Source organism: Takifugu flavidus, chromosome 11 (assembly GCF_003711565.1).
Source record: "Takifugu flavidus isolate HTHZ2018 chromosome 11, ASM371156v2, whole genome shotgun sequence".
Taxonomy (NCBI): Eukaryota; Metazoa; Chordata; class Actinopteri; order Tetraodontiformes; family Tetraodontidae; genus Takifugu; species Takifugu flavidus.
In genome coordinates, this window is record NC_079530.1 from 12,379,820 (window position 1) to 12,400,846 (window position 21,027).

At 48.4% G+C, this 21,027-nt stretch overlaps 2 protein-coding genes across 5 annotated transcripts; both read left to right on the plus strand.

Moving 5' to 3' along the window:
• The first annotated feature begins 815 nt into the window (after positions 1–815).
• On the plus strand, positions 816–9,865 carry ppp1r21 (protein phosphatase 1, regulatory subunit 21). Of its 4 annotated transcripts, none has more exons than XM_057046604.1 (22): positions 817–1,491; positions 2,180–2,248; positions 2,426–2,590; positions 2,689–2,790; positions 2,878–3,042; positions 3,131–3,189; positions 3,283–3,377; positions 3,529–3,581; positions 3,885–4,034; positions 4,123–4,224; positions 4,316–4,404; positions 4,487–4,623; positions 4,743–4,835; positions 4,944–5,071; positions 5,443–5,592; positions 5,724–5,816; positions 6,411–6,665; positions 6,878–6,913; positions 7,019–7,135; positions 7,865–7,963; positions 8,036–8,164; positions 8,680–9,865. In XM_057046604.1, the coding sequence occupies exons 1-22, from the start codon at positions 1,432–1,434 to the stop codon at positions 8,707–8,709; spliced, it is 2,376 nt and encodes a 791-aa protein (XP_056902584.1). In that variant the 5' UTR covers positions 817–1,431; the 3' UTR covers positions 8,710–9,865. The 4 variants fall into 4 exon arrangements, with proteins under 4 accessions (XP_056902586.1, XP_056902587.1, XP_056902584.1 ...); XM_057046605.1 differs by having other exon boundaries at positions 2,426–2,572; XM_057046606.1 differs by lacking the exon at positions 6,878–6,913 and having other exon boundaries at positions 816–1,491.
• Positions 9,866–10,556: 691 nt separating this feature from the next.
• LOC130533324 (stonin-1) lies at positions 10,557–21,023 on the plus strand. The gene is made up of 11 exons (XM_057046616.1): positions 10,557–10,763; positions 13,875–15,818; positions 15,981–16,183; positions 18,255–18,356; positions 18,454–18,577; positions 18,783–18,835; positions 19,040–19,133; positions 19,212–19,774; positions 20,195–20,422; positions 20,489–20,578; positions 20,652–21,023. Exons 2-11 carry the CDS (start codon positions 13,958–13,960, stop codon positions 20,757–20,759), a joined length of 3,426 nt encoding a protein of 1,141 aa, XP_056902596.1. The 5' UTR covers positions 10,557–10,763; positions 13,875–13,957; the 3' UTR covers positions 20,760–21,023.
• Positions 21,024–21,027: the final 4 nt, after the last annotated feature.

Consider the following 21,027-nt stretch of genomic DNA (forward strand, 5'->3'; position numbering starts at 1 on the left):
TGTAGGATGAGGAAAGTGTGACCCTGGACAAGGGCCTGTCTGACTAGCCTCAGGCTCGCAGGCAGAGCTCTATTGTTCAATGGAGTCCTGTGTGTGGATGGGAAAAGGGGGGCTTCTCCCTACTGACTGCCTCAATTCAGCTTGAAATCAGAACATCTCCCCCCACTACACACAGTCCTAGCAACCACGCCACGCTAACAGTTGCCAGGCAACCAGACAATGCTGGAGCCGCTGGCTGTGGCGTGCGGATGGGAGTTTCAGGGCAGGAGAAGGGATGAGGCATCGCAAGAAATGCTGGAATTGAGGCACAAACTCCTGAGCAGCGGGGAGCTCGTTATAGGGTGTAAGGAAATAAAGAGGCCGCAGTGAAAATATGAGGAGATTACCGTGGATTAGTTGAAATTAATCTTGCAGGATTTGACCAGCGATGGCTGCATTAGCAACATGTCGTTTCAGTCGTGATCTATAAATGAGGTCATGTGCGTTTTGAAAGAGGAACCGGGGAGGCTGTCCTTCCTGAAGTGACTCTATCATATGGAGTCTACTGTATATGATCATTTCTGACCCTGTTTTTGTTCCCACTCAAATTCAGATGTAAGCATTTCATCACGGATATAACACGACTGGCGTAAACTGATGTTGACTATTGCTTTTCCAGTAAAATTAAGCTTGATACACGCTGAAACCAAATGCTTACAATATGTATTCACAAATAGATAAAATTAGATCGGAACCTTTATTCGCTATACCGGAATCATAAATCATTCGCGGACACTAGAGGGCGCCCTAAGTCCCGCCCCTGACATGTCACGTGAACTTTCACTTCGGCGTCTGTTTCCGGTCGCCTCGTCTCTTCAGGGTGTAAGCGGCTTAAAAAAAAAGAAAGTATTCTGCACATTAATCGATTGACAGCTCTTTTTTACTAGATTATCATAAAACAAATGAATTCTTTCATTCGGTTTGCAAATACAGTCGTTTACACGGATGCAGGGATACAGAATGGCCTATAATTGGTGTCCTTTGTTGGCATTTGTTATGCTAACATAGCTATTAGCCCAGTCGGCTAGCATCAAGGCTACTGGTGCTACATTAAAACGGGTCGCTGTCAAGTCGGGAGCACATCCGGCTAAAGAAATTAGCATACATCAGATAACCAGCAACCGGTTGTGATTCTGCCACTCTCACCGCATGTTTTATTTCACGATGTATTTGTGGGCAGTCGAAGAAAATGAGGGAGCCAGCATCTTTGAAGAAGCTAGTTAACTTGTAATAACGGTGAGCTGGCTAATTGGAGGTAGCCAGGTAGTAGCTCAGGCTTTAGGAAGAAGTGCAGATAGCGGTGCCGGCTAAGCTAACTGGACAAGCAGCAACCCGACGACTGGTACCGTTTAAAAGCATCATATATCATCGACGGGAAGGTTTCCACCAGCAATGGCTAACGTTACAGACCTGCAGACGAAATATAGCAAGTTGGCACAGGAGTACTCCAAGGTAAACCCTTTCCTCTCCAGATTAGTGGTTATTACAGCTGACATTAAAGCTGTCCTGACAGCACAGGACCACATTCGTTATTAACACTAAATGTTCACCCATTTTGACGTGTTTGCAGGGTTCACAATTCTGTACTGTTGAAGTTTAAACTCCATGTTATCGACCCATTATTGCAAAGTTTAAAGCGACCAAAGTCTTCTATTTATTGAGGTTGCAGAAGCAAAGATCAGGAAATTGGCATTAAATGTGGCCTCCGAGCAACTGTAAATACATCTAAATATGCACCCAGGTATCATTCAGCGATGAAAAAGAGTTTAAAAACTGTTAAAATCCTGTTTTGAGTGCCACAACCCATTAACTGAGTGTGTTTCTGTGTCAGCTGACAGCTTGTGGAGTGTGTGACGCTTCCTGTTCAAATCTGATCAGCAGCACATTTCCTGCTCAAAAAGAGCTGACAAATGGAACTCTGACAAGTGCAGTTGTAATTATTACTCCGTTTTACTGCTGCTGTCCTGGTTTGCAAACACACCTTGACGTGGTTGTCTGTTGCCTTGTGCTGAATATCTGAAGGTTCGAGCAAACCTCACATCCAGCTCGTTGTGGGAAACCTGTGGTGTTTAGAGCTGAAAATCACCTGGAAATCTCAGTCTGGTCAAATGTCACGTGCTGTTTTTCTTTGTTTTCACAGCTCCGCGCTCAGAACCAGGTTCTGAAAAAGGCCGTCGTAGATGAACAGGCCAACTGTGTCTCCCTCAAGGTAGAATGCTGCAGTCACAGTAGCACTCAGCAGTAGAAAAGTTGAATTATTACATGAGCCATAATTGTCTCCCTGCAATTATGGCGTCATAAAATGTATTAACAGCCAACCGGCGCCATTGTTTACTTCATATCCTGGTTTCTCGCTGTGATTTTTGCTTCTTCTGAACCTGAACAGGACCAGTTAAAGCAGAGGGACCAGAGCCTGAGGAAGCAGGAGCAGGAGATGGACAGTCTCAGCTTCAGGAACCAACAGTTGGCCAAGAGGGTGGAGCTGCTGCAGGAGGAGCTCGCTGTGTGTGAGGCCAAAGGCAAAAAGGGGAAGGTGATCCAGGCTTGTGTGGTGTGTTAGCTGGTCGTGCATTTACCCTTCCAGGACGAATCTAAAGTCGTCCTGAAGCGAAAACAAAAAACCGAGGCTCATTTTGTATCGCCCCGCAGAACAAGGGCGACTCTCCCTCACAGCACGCCCTGGAGACCAAGAACGTGTTTGACGAGGACCTGCAAAAAAAGATCGAAGAAAATGAACGACTTCACATCCAGGTAAGCCCCCGGCTCCGGCCCGTATTGTTTTAAAACTCCACCGTACTGTCGAGACCTTGCATTCATCCTGCTGGATGGGGGATCCAGTTTTATGAAGCAGACGAGCTGCACAAGAGGCAGGAGGCCCAGCTGAGGGCCCGACTGCAGGAGCTGGAGAGGGAGGCAGAGCAGCACCAGGACGCCGTCAACGGGCTCAACACAAAGTACACGGACACAATCGAGAGGCTGCATAGCGACAAAGCGCGATTAGAGGTGAGGGCATCAACGGACTGAAGCTAACTGATGTGAGCTAATTATCAGGCATGTTTACAACACTTTAACACTTCGTACCGTTTTACAGCTGAAAACACAGACGCTGGAGAGGGAAGCACAGGAGTGCCGCATGCGAGCGGAAGACTGGTACTTTCATCCTTCACTGGCTGCTTTGAGATTAACCAGTTAGGCTGCAGAAACTCAGCTGTTTAACCGGAGTTTTCGCTCCCGTCTCTGCAGCCAGCAGCAGCTGAGGCGGTGCCAGACGGAGCTGAGCAGGCAGGTGAAGCAAAGCAGCAGCGTTATCCAGGAAAAAGTGCCCTTCAACGACACCAGTGAGTACCCGAGCCCACGCCTGCCTTCGTACCGGGGCCCAGGAGTAGAGCGGGAGGCGTCTGTTCAACACGGACGGGCCGACGGCTCCACCGCTCCGGTCCATAGAATCAAGTCTCTTCTGCTCACTGCTCTTCTCCTTCGTTCCTGCAGAATTCGTCCACTACAACAGCCTCAATGTCCCGCCACACAATCGAAGGCATCAGGTGTGTGTGTGTCTGTGTGTGTTCGGGGGGAACCGTTGCTTCACTTCCCTTTTTTTTTGTTTACCTTAAATTTCCAATTTGTATGTTTCTCATCTTTCAACGTGGCCTGACGATGTCAGTAAAGTCAGACGAACAGACATTATCCATTTATCCATTATCCATATTCTCTTTAAGCTTTAAGTTTAACTTCCCACGCCATAAACCTACGGTCATCAAAGCTAACAGAGGTTTTAATACAGTGTAAATGGAGCAAATTTAGAAGTTCAAACTTAAGAAAAGTGCTTTTCTTTCATGTTGTTCCAGCTTAAAGCTCGGGATGTGGTGGGACAGGCGCTGAGCTTTATCCAGGACCTCGTGGCCGCTCTGTTGAACTTCCATTCCTACACAGAACAAAGAGTTCACATCTACCCCCGAGACTCTTCTATCGAGCCCATCTCTGCCCTCAACCAGAAGGTGAAGCCTCCTCAGGCAGAACTGTCGTTAATGAAAGGATCCCTTGAGTGAGTATTCCTGATTTACGCTGGAATTCCTCTCCCACCAGTTTTCTCAGTACCTACATGAAAATGCAGCTTACGTGCGCCCCCTGGAGGAGAGCTTCCTGCAGTTACACCAAAGCATCACTGAGGACACTGTCACGGTCCTGGTGAGAGGGTTTTTATTTTTAACGTTGAAGCTGTTTCATTGATTTTTCCCTTTCGCTCTTCATCCTTGTCTCTTTCTGTTTTGCTTTGAAGGAAACTGTTGTCAAACTGAAGAGCTTTGCGGATCATTTCTCCTCTTACGTACAGTTTTTGAAAAAGATTCTCCCTTACCAGCTGAAAAGGTCCGTGCCGTGTGTGTGTGCGGTAATAGTGACCTGGAGCGCACGAGGCTGTGCTAACGGACGTCTCGTCTTTTCCTTTCAGTCTGGAGGAAGAGTGCGAGGCTCCTCTTTGCACCGCTGCCCTCACTGCCAAAAATCAGGAGTTACACGGCGACATGAAGAGAGTCACATCGATGTTTGAGAAACTGCAGAACTACATTAACGTTTTGGCCTTACCCAGTAAGTTAGCGCTCACATTGGACTGAGACGAGCTCAGAGTTCTGTGACTGTGCCCTTCTCTAATGGGAGGGAAAGTGTGCGACGCAATACAATACTGTCCTTTTCTAAACGTGCCGCAGGTGTGTGTCAGGACGTGGTGCCGCAGAGCAGCACCTCGGCTGTTTTTACCCAGCTGGCGGGCTGCCTGCACAGTCTTCACGATGCCATTAAAGGTGAGCAGCCCCCTTTGTAGCCATCCGCTAACAGTTGACCCATCAGAATGTGGACACGGTGTTTTCTGCGTGACTTGACCCTGTTGTGTTCACGTTCTGTGTGCCCAGAGATGTCAAAGCACTATAATCAGAAGGCTGGTTTAGAGCAAGAGCTGCCCACGGTCACCCAGAAGCTCCTGACCACCTCAGAGTGCCTGCTCGGATCTTTAGGGTCTCTGACCAGCAGCACTGGAAAGGTACGTCCGACAGGGGGCAGGCTTTCCTAAGCATGAGCAGCGAGGTGTCTTCACTGTTACTGGATCATTTTATAGTTAGGCAGTAATGTGGAAACAGAATTTCATGATTCAGGTGGACAGCTAGTAGGTGTTCAAACATGCTGTTCAAATTCTCTGATTTGGATAAATGGTTTGTCTGGGTGAATTGAGGATCAGGATGAAATGGTCCATGCACACAAGCTGTCACACAATGCTTGGTGTCATATTGAGGGTGCGTTATTGCAGCGATCATGTGACCAGTTTGTCACTCGGGATGTCGCGTCAATTCCCTCTGGTGTGAATAGTGAGGACCTGCTCCCAGAACTGCAGGTTGTTTTTGTCCGTCTTTGCAGATCGCCACTTTCTTCAGCAACAACTTGGACTTCTTCACATCGCCAGCCTACAGCCCTAAAGGCAGCACCATGGCCCTCAGCCCTCTGCAAGCAGAGACCATGCTAGCCAACAAGAAGAAAGCTTCGGCCTATATCAGTGCCATTAAGAAGGTTAGATGGTCTCTGCAGGAGAGGTTTATCCTCCTCTGACCACCTGCTTTTGAACATAATAGTTGACACGAAGTTTGTTAAAATAATCACTCCCTCCCTCCCTCTGCCTCTGTTCTCTCTCCCACCTTTAGCCCAGGCCACAGTCAGTTCCGTACAGCGAAGCCCTGTCGAATCGGCGTATTCTCACGAGCTCCACCGAGAGCAGAGAAGGTCTCACTCAGCAGGTACGTCAGTGCCTCGAAAAACTCTTTTCAGATCCCACTTCAGCGAATGAGAATCGATTTGTGCAAAGGGCACGTTTCATTTTCTCCCAAATGGGTCACACGTGGCCGGCGGCTACAGCGCCGCTGAACAAAGTAATCATGTGTGAATCACTATTGGCCGTCTCTGTTTGCACGGTGGAGTAAAAACAGAGGAGGGTTGCAACTGTTTGTGTGGTTCAAGCTGGAACGAGCAGAAGAGGCGCTTGCTCGTTAGCTGAGCGTCAGCAGCTCAAACCCTGAATCCGTCACCATGAAGCTCTGAAGCCTCCAGGCTCGACGAACATGTCAGAGGTGACCCCAGTGAGGCCTGATCGAGTGACCCAGACCCTCCTGACAGCTTTTATCTAATGTCTTTGTCATCATTTATTACTATTTATTTTGAGATCAGCCTCTCAAACCCTTCTTTTCCCACTTTATTACCTCAGTGGCGCACCAGGGAATCTACAAAATAAAAGCACTGCTAGAAAATAAAAGAGAACATTGGATGGGAAATATGAATCGTATAGTTCTGCTTTCCCCACGAGCTCACTGTCGGCCCTTATGGGACTCCTGCAGGTGCAGCAAAGCCTGGAGAAGATCGCCCGGCTGGAGCAGGAGAAGGAACACTGGCTCCTGGAGGCCCAGCTGGGGAAGGTGCGGCTGGAAAAGGAGAACCAGAGGATCGTAGACCTGGAAGCTCAGCTGGCCGCAGCTCTAGGGGGAAGTCTGGCTGCCCAGTCAGCAGCAGCCGGCACGCTCACGCAGAGCCACGAGGAGATGGAGGCCGAGTCAACGGCTGCCGGGAAAGAGCTGACGCTGTGCACGAGCCTGGTGAGTGTGTGTTCCTCCAAGCGAAGCTTCTGCCTTTGAGTGTCGTCTTGTTTTTGTTTTCATGTGCTTCTCAGGCAAAGCTGTAACTTAGCTTAATTGGTATTTATGCTGTCCCGATCCAGAGCTTCGTGTCTGTGCGCTGCTCCGTCATTAGTGTTAACCTTTTAAAAATGTCACGCATCACTCCACATCACTCTTTTTGCTGTCGCCAGGTGGGCATGTTGTGCACAACCCCTTCAGTCGAGCATGTGAGTTGTTTCACCATTGGCAAATGTGCTGCGTAAAATCAGTCAGCGGCGTGGGGAGACGTCCCTGGAAGGACGAGAATCCCGATGTTTGGTCTGTGCCTGCAGGTTGGAGACGAGGAGTCCAGAGAGCAGCTGATCAAGACTCACTACATGGCCAGAGTGGGGGAGCTCACCACCCAGCTCCAGATCTCAGACAGCAAAGCCGTGCACTTCCACTCCGAGGTGAAGCTCCTACGGGGATCTTCTGTCCAACTCGCCAGCCCGTTTCTGAACAAAGAGGTTCCGAGCGAGTAGAGAATAAACGCGCCCCCTGCTCTCATGTCTAACAGTACATGTGGCGCCTCGCATTTCTAGTTTTACGATTCCGCTGAATGCGAAGAATCCTCTCATTGGAATTCCCCATTTGAATCTCTTCCTTTAAAAGCACAAAATCAGCAAAGCAGTCATGAGCAATGAAGAATGACTGACCTAATCAAAGAAAAGTCTGGTGGGATTGGACCCATGATAGCTTCAGGAGACCACGAATGTGTCTCCAGTGATTATAGACTAAAGGCTGTCTAGTCTATACAGTCAGTCTAGACTGTGTCTGTCACCACGGACGCACCCTCCCCTCGGGGAATCGGGACGGTGGCCACTTTACGCTGTGGGGCCGTTTCTGCAGGTCCTGGAAGGCTCAGGAAGGTGTCCAGGATTATATAAATATGTGCTGCCACTGTCCTGATCAAAGTTCACCAAGACTGAACTAAAGCAAGGTGGATGTTCTAGATGTTCTAGTTCATGTCCTTCGGGCCGAGGGAGGATTTGTAGCTGGTTACCACCAAGGGTGGATCATTTGAGAGGGTAATTAATACAAAACTGGATGTATAGCTGGGTTCTCAGGGTAATATTTCCCTTTTTTATCAAACCTAGGTGACGGATATAGTACTTTAACTTCCCTTTTCCTCATTCTAGTGTCGAGCTTTGGCCAAGAGATTAGCTATTGCAGAGAAATCCCGAGAGTCTCTGAGCGAGGACGTCAAACGGGCCAACCAGAACATCACGCGCTTGCAGGTACGTCGGCACGGTTTCCTCGCACGCCGGCGGCAGCCGGGCCGAGCTGACGCCGCGGCCTCTCTCGCGCAGGACGAGCTGACTACGACGAAGAGGAGCTACGAAGACCAGCTGAGCATGATGAGCGACCACCTGTGCAGCATGAACGAGACCCTGAGCAAGCAGAGGGAGGAGATCGACACGCTCAAACTGGGCAGCAAGGTCGGGAAATCATTTAGATTCCGGAGTCTTTCGATGGTTCGTTCCCTTTCTGTCAACATTAGCCGAGGAATAAATGTAAAAGCTCGGTGACAAAAGTGCCCGTGGCCGCAGGGAGCGTGAAAGATCACCGTGACATAGAGCCTCCGCCGGATACCAGGTGGCACCGAGCGCCGCTGCCGTTTCCGTGGCGCCTGATGGGAAAAGCACCCGCTGGAGCCGTCTGGAAAAGTCGTTAAGTCGCAGAAAGCGAAGCGGCGGCCGGCGCTGGCGGCGTGTTGCTTCATGCGCACGCAGGCAGCTGCGTTTTGTGAAAGTGGCAGGAAAGAACATGTTCGAGAGCTCAGAGTAGTCATTTTCTCTTAAAGGTCTCGGACCAGCCTCCACACGTTCTTAGGTGAATGAATGCAAAATCGGACGGTCTTTATTGCCCCTGAATGCATCCCATCTGAACAAGCCCAGCGGGGACTTTTAAACTGTTTGCTGAACTAAACTTGAGCATTTTCTGTTGCTTTTAGGGAAATGCCAAAAAGAACAAAGGACGTTAAAGCCGCCTTTGAGGCTGTGGTTCCACCTGACTTCCTGCACCCCACCTTCGTCTGTAAAGACCCATACTTTTGTCCACAGGAGCCTCCTCTTCTGTCAGGCACTCGCAGTACAAGCGACCATTGAGCCGAGGCTCTTACACTTCTGACTGAGGAGCTTTTCTTTCTTGTTTTGTTACCTTTCAGCGTGACGGCAGCAGTTTTAACGGGACTTTCATTAAAAGAAAAAGAAAAACATGCAGCAGAAGCTGTTTAAGTGGGAGAGAAGCAGCTTTTTCTCAAAAGGGACAGTAAAAACTCTGAAGTCAAGACTTGAAGACCAAACCCTGTTAATCAGCGTGTGTGCGTGTGTGTGTGTGTGTGTGTGTGTGTGTGTGACACGAGCTGCATTGTCATTGTTCATCTTTTCATCTGCTTGGCGCTGTTATTGTGTTACTTTGCTTTAAAGGCTAGTTTTGCGTTTACACTTAATTCAATATATGCTTGTTCAAGTGCCCCCCTGTATGTTTGCATATAGAAAGGAAAATCCTCATAACACAGATTTGTCTAAAAAAATCCAAGGGCTTTTAAAACTAGGAGCAACACACTTGAACTTTGCCATTTGGAAACCTGAAACAAAGGAAGGTACTCCAAGCACTGATTCGCCCTGCATGTTTACCGGGACGGGACAGGACGGACAAGCCGGGGCTCGTGAAATCGTGCTAACCTGTCTCTGATGCATCTGCAACGCTCTTTGTTTCTAATCACCAAAGTCAGTCGCACCTCCAGGCAGAAGCCTGACATGGCGCCGAGGTCTCTTCTCCTTGGAGAGTGTCTGGACAGAAAGGGTTCATGTGAATATACGTGTAAAGGAAATCATGATACTGCCGGACTGTGTAATTTCTAATATATATCCGTGTACACAAAGACTTGTAGTCATGTTCCAGAGGATTCTGGGTAATTTGCCTGGAAGATGAGGTTGCTGTGAAGTGTCGGATTCGTGATTTAAGAGTTTCTGGCCTGTCGTGACACGTGCTCAGACGCCCACACTGCCACTCGTTCATGCCTCCGGTCAGCCTCGGCCCCCAGAGATTGAAGAACGTTCTTGTTTTCCCAGCGTGAGGTGTTCAGGAACACATCATAAATGTGCAGATAAAATAAAACACACGTTTGTCCGTCAGGTTTGATTTATGGTTTTCTTCAAAATGTCCGCGCTGTCTCTTCCCTGTTTGGTTTCATAGAAAGGGAATTGAAATTTACCAGTGGAAAACACCCTTGAACACACCCTCCCAACTGGGAAATACTGCAGCACAGCTCCAGGATTACATTTTAATGTCGTCACTTTGCTGTGGAAGGAGAACTATTTTCTCATTCTACGTGTACTCGCACTGTTTTTATGCATTCGTGGAGCTGTCTTTAACCTACAGAGATCAGTCATCACCACCTCCTCTGTAGGTAAATCAGGTATTTAAAAACTGCAAGAATATACAAGAAACCTTGGGTAAAAAGATATTTTGGTGAAAATTAAAATTATTCCATAGCAACTGCATGGATTCGCTCCATTAGAAATTAACTGACAGATTCCACCTTAAATCATCTGTGAAACATTCCATTAATTGAAGAGATTTTCATTCACTTTTTAGCTTTATTTAATTGCACAGCCCTGTTTCAAAGCCCGCGTTTATCATGTAAACTGAAGATGTGACTATATAATTCCCAGTCATTAATTGGTTCTTTATGACGTTAGAATTAAAAAAAAATGCACCTCCATCTATATAAAATAAATAATCACCGCACAAACACAAGCTTGTACAAATAAAAACGTCTCCAATAAAGAAATGAGTGATTTGAAATGAATAAACTGGATTCTATTTTCCCCTCCGACGCATCGGCGTAAGCGTCCATTTCCCGATGCTGACATTTCCCACGCTCGTGAAGGCACCACTGCGACGCGGTGTTGTGTTTTCGGACCGTCTGTGAACCCGGGAGAGGAAAACTCCCAGGATTTACACTCTGCCATTTTGAGCAAAACCGGTCGACATGTCATGGCCCAAACAAGCGAATCGGCTCTGAGATAAGTGAGTATGCCTCTCTTGTGCTTCCGGCCGGGTGTGTTCGGTAGAGGACCGTGGAAGCCCCGCGAATAATCGACTTTAAAAGTTTCCACGGCTGGACGTGAATGGCGCTCAGCGCCACTTCTGCAGAGTAGCGACCCAAAGTAACGCAGCGGTAACTTTACTCTTAACTTTGCTTATATCAAAACAAAAGTGGAATAGTGATTCCCGAAAGTGGGCCCCTGTGTCCCGGGACACGGGCTTGGCTCTGCTGCGGGCTGACAGCATGCGGGAACTGTTTTCTTTCTCCAGCCTGGGTCGGTGGGGGGGGGACCCGGTAACTCATGTGCCTCTGTTTTTTTTTTCCTGGTATTTACTGACACCATGCTAGAAAAATGCGTTTTAAACCATTTAGTGTTGTCAGCCAGGATAAATACTTGTTGACACCTACAACATAATGGACAAAAACTCACGAGAGCGGAGAAAAGTTGTCCAGGGTTTCTGTTATAAAACTGGTTGAGTAACTTTAGCCAACTCAGAAAAAGGCTGAAGTTCCTGGGAAGTGGGAAGTGTTGAGTTACAGTTATGGTTCATGAATTTGAAGGAGACTTTAAAAATATGACATGTTTACCTTCCCTAAATAGCTGCAATCACAGTGAATCAGAGATGCTTGTGGAAACTCGAGCCCAGTGGATGGAAAAGGTGTCTCTCTCATTCGTTTCTGCCTATTTCTCTCCCCCCTCACATGTTTATTTTAGACGGAACAGAACCTTCCATCAGATGTAGTGAGACCTGGAAGTATGACAGCGAGCGGGTTATGGGCGGGTGGAGGATTGAACTGGAGATTCCCGGTGGAACTCCAGGAAGCATCTGTCCTCCACTTCAAATATGATTGAAAAGCAGCACTTTTGTTGTCCAACACCAGTTTCCTCTCTGTTATCGCGTGCGAGGCCGCTGTTCCTGTCCACGTGTTATCAGGCTTCATTTCTTCTCCGTCTCATCAGTAAATTCAGCAACTGCAGTCGGGACCGTTCCACACTGGCCCCACTGAACTCATATACGGTCAAATCAGGATGGATTTGGAGTAAAATGTGCTTTCCCCAAGCTGTCGCGTGTATTTACACGTGATATTCCCGCGCACGTCTTTGTTTCCCATCTGTAATTAGATCTGTCTGGACTTTTTGGCTGGCCTATTTTAAAGTTTGTGGTATCTGAAAACACAGTGTGACACAAATCTGGTTAATAATTAAGAGAAAATGGCTTTGAGCCGTAGAATCCGCAGGGCGTGCGTGCACGGTGCCAAGCCCAGATTTCACAAGGGCAGGTAGTAATTTCAGCGTGTGGCAGTAACTTGTGACAGAAATCTTGACATACAGCCCGTGGTAATTGCAGCGTTTATTAAAGCCTCGGAGGTTTGGAAGCGGCAGCGGCGTCCCGCTGGAGGACCTTCGAGGCCGAGGGCATGACCTTCAAGTCTGCTGTGTTTTGAGATCAGACTGGACATCATTAAGATAATATTTGTTGCTGGTCCACGTAAATATAGCAGGCTGGTATTTCCTGTGTGCAAAGCTGCTGCTCCCAGTGGAATCCCAGGAATGTGTTCTTTTGTCCTCTGTGGATTTTGCAAAGTCCCGTTTCTGGACTCTACAGTTCGGGGAAGAGATGGCCGTGTGGAAAGGAGGATAAAGGCCTGTCGGTGACCTCCTCCCCCCACGGAGAGGTCACCCTCCTCCTCGCCAGTGTAATTGTAGCAAAGCGGCTCCGTTGATGTGGAGGGACGCGCCCGTGCTGCTGCCAACATCATCTCATTACAGAGATGTTTCCCAGCATTGCTGACAGTCCGCCGCCCCGGATCACAATCCTCGCGTCCCCCTTTATTTATAGCTCCAGAAACTTGCCACTGGATGTCTCCTTTACCGCTCCGATGCTGCGATCCGGCTGGAAGATGGAGGCTGTCACTGAAGCCGCCTTTCTGGATTCAATTATTGTTTTGGTTTTGAACTTCTCTGTGGTCTCTGAGCTGAGCGGAGCCACGAATGAAACACACAACGGTATGAATATTGAGCGCCTGCTGGTTATTTAGTGCCAGAACACCCGATGAATACAGGTGTGCCATCGAAGAGGGCAGGAGGCTAATGTTGCAGCGATATCGCGCACGTTTAACTGGGAGCGAGCTACCGTGTCTGATTTTACCTGAATCTGGCCGCTGGCCTCATGCTGGTTAATGAGGCGTGATATCTGCTGCCGTGGCTGAATCTCTCACGCACTTTAGCTCAGGCTGTTGAGTTAAAGCTGTTTATTCATACACAAGTTATGGAAATCAGGCTCTCGGGTTTAATAAGAGTGAACTTCTTAAAGGAAGAATCTGATTTTCTATATTGAGCACATCACTGAAATATCAATCTTGCTAATCTGTTACCAGGAAATGATCTGCGTTCTTTGCTATCACGTCTCCTGCCTGTGTTATTTGCAGCATGAATCTGAAACAGGAAGACATTAAATCAGTTAATAACATCCAGAATTTTACAGGCCGCATGGGAAACACAGTTCAAGTGAGAACACTGTCAGTGCGGCTCACATAAGGGTCAGGATCAGTGTTTCATCCGGCATTTTTAGGCCCCATTTCTGCTTCGTGCCACCGTTTCTAACAGCTGCCCAAGTTACAGTTTATAGAAATTAAAATTTGCACCGAGGTCGTGCGTAATGAATAAATCATCAGGAACCTAACACAAAAATCCTCTTCCTGGAGCATCGACGGTGTTGGGGAGAAGCTACTCTGTCTTCTTTTACTGCTCATCGATGTCGTTCCAGCTCCGTAGACGTGTTCCGTTGGCATTCTGGATGGTTTTATTCACTGCTAATTTGTGAATTTCCCCCAAAGACGGATAATAAAGCTTTACAGTTCTGGTTATGTGTGCCAGACCAAGCTGGGAAATCCCGCTGTTACTCCTCCTTTGATAATTTAACTATTAACAATGAACAAAATGGCTCCCAGGTTCTCCAGATCAGCCTGGATTTAAATTTTTAATAGCCTTTTTAAGCGCGGGTGTTGTATTCATACATCCCTACACTGATTTGTTTTATACTGCTGAATATGTCTAGTTTCTCTTTCATATTCCACCTCTTTTTTTGCAGGGGAGAAGCTCTGTGAAGTGGGCTACAGTCAATGTGGTAAAAGAGGAATCTCCCTTTGAACTGGTCATCATTCCTCTTCGGCCATGTGCTCCACAAACCATTCCAACTGGGTCACATTTGAAGACGACAACACACCATTCTCCTCTCCTCAGAAGCCCACGCCGTCCCCCGGGAACATCAAAACATCAATACCGCGCCCCAATGGTCTGAAACTAGTGCTTCCTCCGATCAGAGACACCTCGTGGAGCTTCAGCAGCTCCCTAGAATCCCCTCAAAGTCACTCAAATCTGAATGAGAGTTCCTGTGTACCATGTAACACACCTTTTTGCACTCCCGTGAGTGGGGTCCCCACTAACACCTCCTCCCCGTTTTATTCCAACACGTGGGAAAAGCACGAGTTCTTCCGGAGTTGCTCCAGTACCTCCACCGGTTCTGTTTCCTCTACTGCCCTAGAAGCACTGACTCAGACCTCAGATGGACCAAGCCCATTTCCTTCTTTCCAAGGGAACTCGGGACACTATAACCCCTTCTGGAATGGGTCTAGTTTCAGTGAGGATGTTGACAGCTCCTCTTCAGACTCGGAATCGGAGAAGAGCCTACCCCGTTTCTTTATTCGGACCAAAGAGGGAGAGAAAGACCAACTCCAGAGCTCCTTCTCCTTCATCTGCCACAAGCTGGAAGGCCTGCGAGCAGACACGGACCAAGTGGCGGAGACGGAACACGATGCAGAGAGGCAGCTAAGTGGCAGGAACGAGATCTTCACGGAGGGATCCTCCCAGTTGGTTCCTCGGGGTCTGTTCCGCAGTCAGAAGAGAGACGGCTGGCCTGTCCTGATTAGAATTCCAGAGAAAAAGAACCGCATGTCCTCTCGACAGTGGGGTCCGATCTATCTCCGTTTGCTGCCGGGAGGGGTTCTGCAGATGTACTACGAGAAGGGCCTAGAGAGGCCCTACAAGGAGTTCCAGCTGCTCCCTCAGTGCAGGGTCTCGGATCTTAAAGTGGAAAGCTACAGCGAGCCACGCAAGGTCCTCACCCTCAAGGTGGAGCTTTTTTCATACACTGAAAGGAAACGCTACCACCCCAAGCTGGAGGTCGCCCATGAGCCAGAGGTGGAACAGCTGCTCAAGCTTGGCTCCACTGTGCACGCTGACATGGAGGACCTGGCTCTCTCCATGGAGGAGGAGATTTTCAAACTGCCGCCGCCCCACCAACCCCGGCGGCACTACGAGGCGGAGGAGCTGTCGCTGCAGATCACCGATCACATCTGGATACAACAGGACACGTGTGGAAAGGTCATGGCGCGGACGGCACTCACCCAGATCCACTGTCTGGCTTTTCTGAACGGACCCGGGGATTGTTTCCTGGCCCTCAATGATCTGGGCCTGCTGCGCTTCGACTCCAGCTATGGGTCCGAGGAGGGCGGCGAACTCTGGATGGAGATCGCCGACTGCTGTTTTCACAGATGCGTGGACGAGCCCGAGTTCCACAGGTCTCGACTGCTTAAGTTCTCACCCCCGGAGGCGTGCAGGGCAGAGCTGATGCGGTACAAGACGGCCACGTTAGGTTGCACGGAGATGCCCTTCTCCATCAAAGCTGTGGTCACGGTCCAAGGCGCCTACGTGGAGCTTCAGGCCTTTCTCAACATGACGCCCACGTTCCTGTCCTTCACGGGGGTGTCGGACGCGCACCCGCTGTGCGAGAACGTGGTTCTCCGCGTCCCGGTGCCGGCCAACTGGGTCAAAGTGACGCAGACGGTGGCCTTGCTCCGGCAGAGGTCGCTGAAGGCCCGCATGAACAGAAGCATGAACAGAAGCGCCTGCCTGGGCGCCGTCAGCGCCAGCGACTCGCAGCCCGTCATGCAAGTGTCAGTCGGGACGGTCAAGTATGAGGATGTGTACTCGGCCATTGTTTGGAGGATCGACAGACTGCCGGCAAAGAACACGGGTAACTCCTGCATCTAAGTATTTATTGGTCCAGAATGTGCACGTTATTCAGTGCTACATGCTACATGCTACATGCACGTAGCTGCAGCTCCAGGGTCGTGCTGTGTGTAGAAGCCCAGCTCGCCACCTCGGTTGTGCTCAGCCTTTGATTCTCCCTTCGCAGCGGTGGATCATCCCCATTCCTTCTCCTGTAAGCTGGAGCTGGGGTCTGACCAGGAAATTCCGAGCAACTGGTACCCTTTCGTCACCATGGAGTGTGAAATCATGGGCGCAGTCGTCTCCCAGACCAGGGTGAAGTCACTGGGCACCAGCAGCGACATGCAGCCGCAGAAGCACGTGACCAGCTGGACGCGCTACCACTGTCAGGTGAGGCGGGCGGCGCCCTGCAAACACGCTCGTTCAAAACCCGTTATCCATTAAGCACTTTCCCCCTCTTTTAGGTGGAAGTAGAAAAGAAATGGATCGACACAGAGTCCGAGAGGCAGTCTGGCTGTACGACACAGTGACGCTTTGGTCCGAGACATTTTCCTCACGGCGCTAAAGGAGAAGCAATATTGAACAGATCCAAGGGTGATGAGGGCATTTCTGCTTACTGCTGGTGTGAACTTCCTCTAATTAGACGTAGCCTAGTAGTGTTTCTCACGAGATGAAATAACTCTGCATCCTTGACCCTCGACCGTCAGGGCCTAACAGCTCATGGTGTTCTTGTTTTTTTTTTGCCTAGCACTTTACATCTAATAGTTTAATTAACTTTAAAATAACAATCTACGTACTGTATATAAGCTTGCATTGTCTGCACTGTCCTCCAGAGTGATTGGCATCCTTTATAAATGCGTGCTATACGGGTTGTATCAGATAAAGAGCTTAGATGATGAGCAATAGTTACTGTCACTGAGAAAAGTTCATTATTGTTGGATTTTTTTTTTCTTTTGTTGCTCTGATATATTTAAAAGCTAAGCTGACGTTGGATCGTTAAAGAGAAAACAAACATGAAGTGAATTAATTACAGTTATCAGGACAATCTGATGAACCAGATTCAGAACATGTCAATAACCATCGCTTTACTTTTGTTGTTTATCTCTTTTTTTGCCCACTTTATGCCAATTTTGTATTCTGCAAGACTGTAATTTTAGCTAAGCAAACTACCACTGCCACTGGGTTGTCAGCCAGGTTTGTGAGACAAGATTTAAACAGACCTGGCTCAAGTTGGACATCATGAACATGAAGAGTAAAGATTGAATTAAACCTGCTGTACTTGGTAATTATTCACATATGCTGTAATATTTCTCTTTTAAGTTCCTTCCTCTTTGATTTAAGTTGTTCCTCACCGATCAACCCATCTGGAGGCACTTTTCTTGGCAAATGCAATCATGTTTAATATGCAGTAAAAAAAATAGAACTTGTAATTTAGATTATTTTTAAATGTCATTAAGTCGGCGTTTGTGACGCAGCAGTGAGCAGCAGATAAATGACTTGTCAGGTATCTTTTGAGGGGCCCATCCTGCGTGTTATTTTAACTCGGCTTCCTGACTGCGTGCACATGTGGAGAAGTGCGATGACTTTCATCTCAGGAGGAGGAATCGCCTAATGAAATGTCTTTTCTCTTCCTCAGCAACGCATTCGACTTAATCTGTTGTAGGGGCGTCAGGATGAAGGTTATGGGCCCCGCAGCCACGGCTCGATGGCGCGAGGGTTTTAGAATGAGAGATGAAAGGCCTTTGAACTCTGGGACACACAAAGATGGATCAGAACCTCTGAGCTCCCAGTTCTGATGAAACAAACAAAAAACAAGAATGAGGCGATGAACACTAACTGGCAAGGCTGCGATGGACAGAAATGGGTTCTCTTTATCAGTGTTCAATATCAATATTTCGAAGACATTCAGTAAAAACAGCTTTTTGTAAGAAGATTAAATGTAATACTGGAAATACTGAGAGACTGACGTCATTTCTGCGATGATTTATGGTGCATTTAAGGACATCTGGGAAATTCGCCCTCGCGCTATTCTGAGATGTGGCAAATGGGGCCATTAATTAACACTCTTAAGCTGTGAGCACACTTTAAGTGCGTGGAAAGATGAAGGATTGTCGTTGTTTTAATCAAAACCGTGTTACAAAGCAACAACAACCAAAAAGCCGTAGTTACTTTCGCTCCCATGATTATGTCACCTTCACCTGTGTTGATTATTAGCACCTGCGTCGACGCTGCTCACGAAGTTGATGTAGACGAAACCAACTTTGTCATCGTTAACAGACGCTTAATGTTGCCAAAGGTTATTGTTTGAGGATCGAAGTCATTTTTTCATCTAAAACATGCTGACCAACACCGGCCCGGTGGTAAACAAAGCTACTTTCCTTAATTTTGAAGACTCTTTAGCTAATTTGGGCACCTCGATCTACTCTCACAGTCGGCCCCAAAATGTCTTTTTATTATGCAGGCTAAAGTCTATTTGTCCATAATTGATGATGTGATTGAGAGTATAAGGGAGCTCTTCTTGGATGAGGGGCTTGAAGACCGCCTTGTGGACCATTTAAGACATGTAAGTTGTGTTCCTCCTGGCACAGTTGCGCAATATCAACCATCTTAGTCGGATGTGCGTTAGCAGGAGTCAGACAGAGGTGTCTTCTGCTCTGCAGCTCTGGGAATCAAAGATGATGCAGTCAAGAGCAATTGAAGACCTGAGGAAGGGCATCGTAAACCCGGCCAACTTCCTGCTGCAGCTCCCTGCCAACTACCGACGCGCGGACCAGGAGGCCGCAGGTAACAACCGCCTGGAATGAGACGCCTTTTTAAGCGTGTAACCACCAGAGCACTAGTCTGGAGGATTACAGCTCACATTAGAGTTCACATTACAGTTCACGTGTGTGTGTGTGTGTGTGTGTGTGTGTGTGTGTGTGTGTGTGTGTGTGTGTGTGTTGTGTGTGTGTGTGTGTGTGTGTGTTCTGCTCCGTTTTTTCTCTGCCAGCATCAGTTGTGATCCCCTCCAGTCAGAATATCCACGGTTTCTCGAGGCTCAAGGCAAGTGCTTCCCAGTACATCTATTTCCAAATCTCCGGTCCATATCTGAATCGAAATCGGAACATTTTCATCGAACCCTGACTTCATTTTTCACACTGCACCACAGGAAAATTGAACAGCTTTTTGTTAGGTTTTAGGATTTTTTTAGTTTCTAATCGTATTTAAGCAGCTTTTTTACACTCATGTTTTCTTCATTCCCGGCAGAACAACTCGGAGACTCTTGCTACGTTTTCCCTCCCTGCTGGGCTGTCTTATCCCGTGCAGATCCCAGCAGGAGTCACGCTGCAGACAGCCTCTGGTAACGCACCTGTGTGGACCCGCATCCGTCCGGGATTATAATTTGCATTAATTGAATGGCTCATTCTGCGTCATGTAGGGCAGCTCTACAAGGTCAACGTTCCTGTTGTGGTCACTCAATCTGCAGCAGGTCAGCAGGCTGCAGCCCAGCAGACGCACAAAATCAGCGCGTGGAAGGAAGCGTCTGCCGCTCAGTTGGCCGCCATCTCTTCCTATCCCACTCGGCACCAGGAGGTGGAGCCATCCTCTGTTCAGGCTCCCTCTGTCACACCTCCCAGTGCAGTCCAGCCAAACACCGGCTCACCCTCCAGTCAGGAGAGCACCCTCCCTGTGCTGCCACCAGTCGCTCCTGCAGAGGCCCCACAGCTGAAGGATCTGCAGGCTCCGGAGCAGCAGGTGGCTCTAGATAAAAACGAGCCCGCTTCCCAAACGGAAGCGCTCAACCACGGCACGAACGAATCGCCCTGCAGTCAGTTATTAGACTTCCAGATCAGCACGTCGGAGCCTCTGACACAAGCGGAGCAGTCAAAGAGCAGCGACATCGACGACATCCTTAAGAGGGTTATTGAGGAGGAGCAGGAGAAAGCAGAGAAGGCCAGAGCAGCAGCCAAGACTGACAGCCAGTCTGAGGAGGTTCTCAGGGTAATTTGAATAATCACTGAGGAAATATCGTCATAGATTCTGCTGCGCTGCGTGCGTGCACGTAGTTGTGTATTTTGAGGATTAATCTCATTTACAGTTTTAATGAGGACTCCCATATCTGTTAAACATGTTTCTGAAGCCAGCAGTGGCCTCAAAAGCCTCTTAGGTTTTTGTTAATCCAGCTTTTATGCTCAACCAACCGGCTACTGGTTGTATCTTGTATTTAAGAGATTATGTCTTCTGCTGATGAATATATATATTTCCCGCCCTCAATCTCAGTGTAAAGTGTGTAGGTGAGAGGATTAAGAGGATGTGTTGATGGAAGTTTGAATCCTAAAGTAGGTGGAAGTAACAGGAAGCATCGGATCGTAGGTTGTACTGATGCTAACAACGCTAACACTTCCTGTAATCCCCGCCAAGCTGGTCTACAGCTACAGCGACCTGTCGGACATCGTCCAGCTGGACGGCGCTGCCGACAACACCGACAGCGAGGAGGAAGAGACGGGCGCTCTGGAAGAGAACGACTTTCTTGGGATGATCAACGCCGAGGCCATAAAGGCCCTGCAGGAGGGCGAAGTGAGCAGCGACGACACCAGCGGCTCCACCAGCGGCGACAGCGCCGACGAACTGGCGAGTGTGGAGGACGAGGTGAGAGGCTCGTTAATCCTGCAAAAGCTTGCGTGCTTTCCCACAATGCACTCTGTTCTCCTTTAGGATCCTTTGAATTCAGGTGACGATGTGATCGAGCAGGACATCCCGGATCTCTTTGACACCGACAATGTCATCGTTTGCCAGTACGACAAAGTAGGCGGTCGTCTGTCACTAATGGCGAGCGCTGGCGCCGACAGCGGGGGCTCTAACCTCCTTTCTGTCGCAGATTCACCGCAGCAAGAACCGCTGGAAGTTTCACCTTAAGGATGGAGTGATGTGCCACAGAGGCAGGGACTACGTGTTCTCTAAAGCTGTCGGGGAGGCAGAGTGGTAACGAGCGCGTGATACGTGTGAAAATGTCACGCTGAGGAGAGAAAACAAAAGCATAGATGGATGTCGGCCTTTCTTTTTTTGGTTCTGTGTAATTAAAGATAGAGATAACTCGGTTTAAGCTGGCAATGTTTAAGATTTCTTGAGTTGTTTAAAAAGAAAAAAAGGACTGTGCTGTGTGTGTGTGTGTGTTGGCTTCATGCAGCTTTAATAATGCTTAATTTTCAAACATTTTTGTCCTTCAGACAATAAATCTTCCGTATCTGCAGACT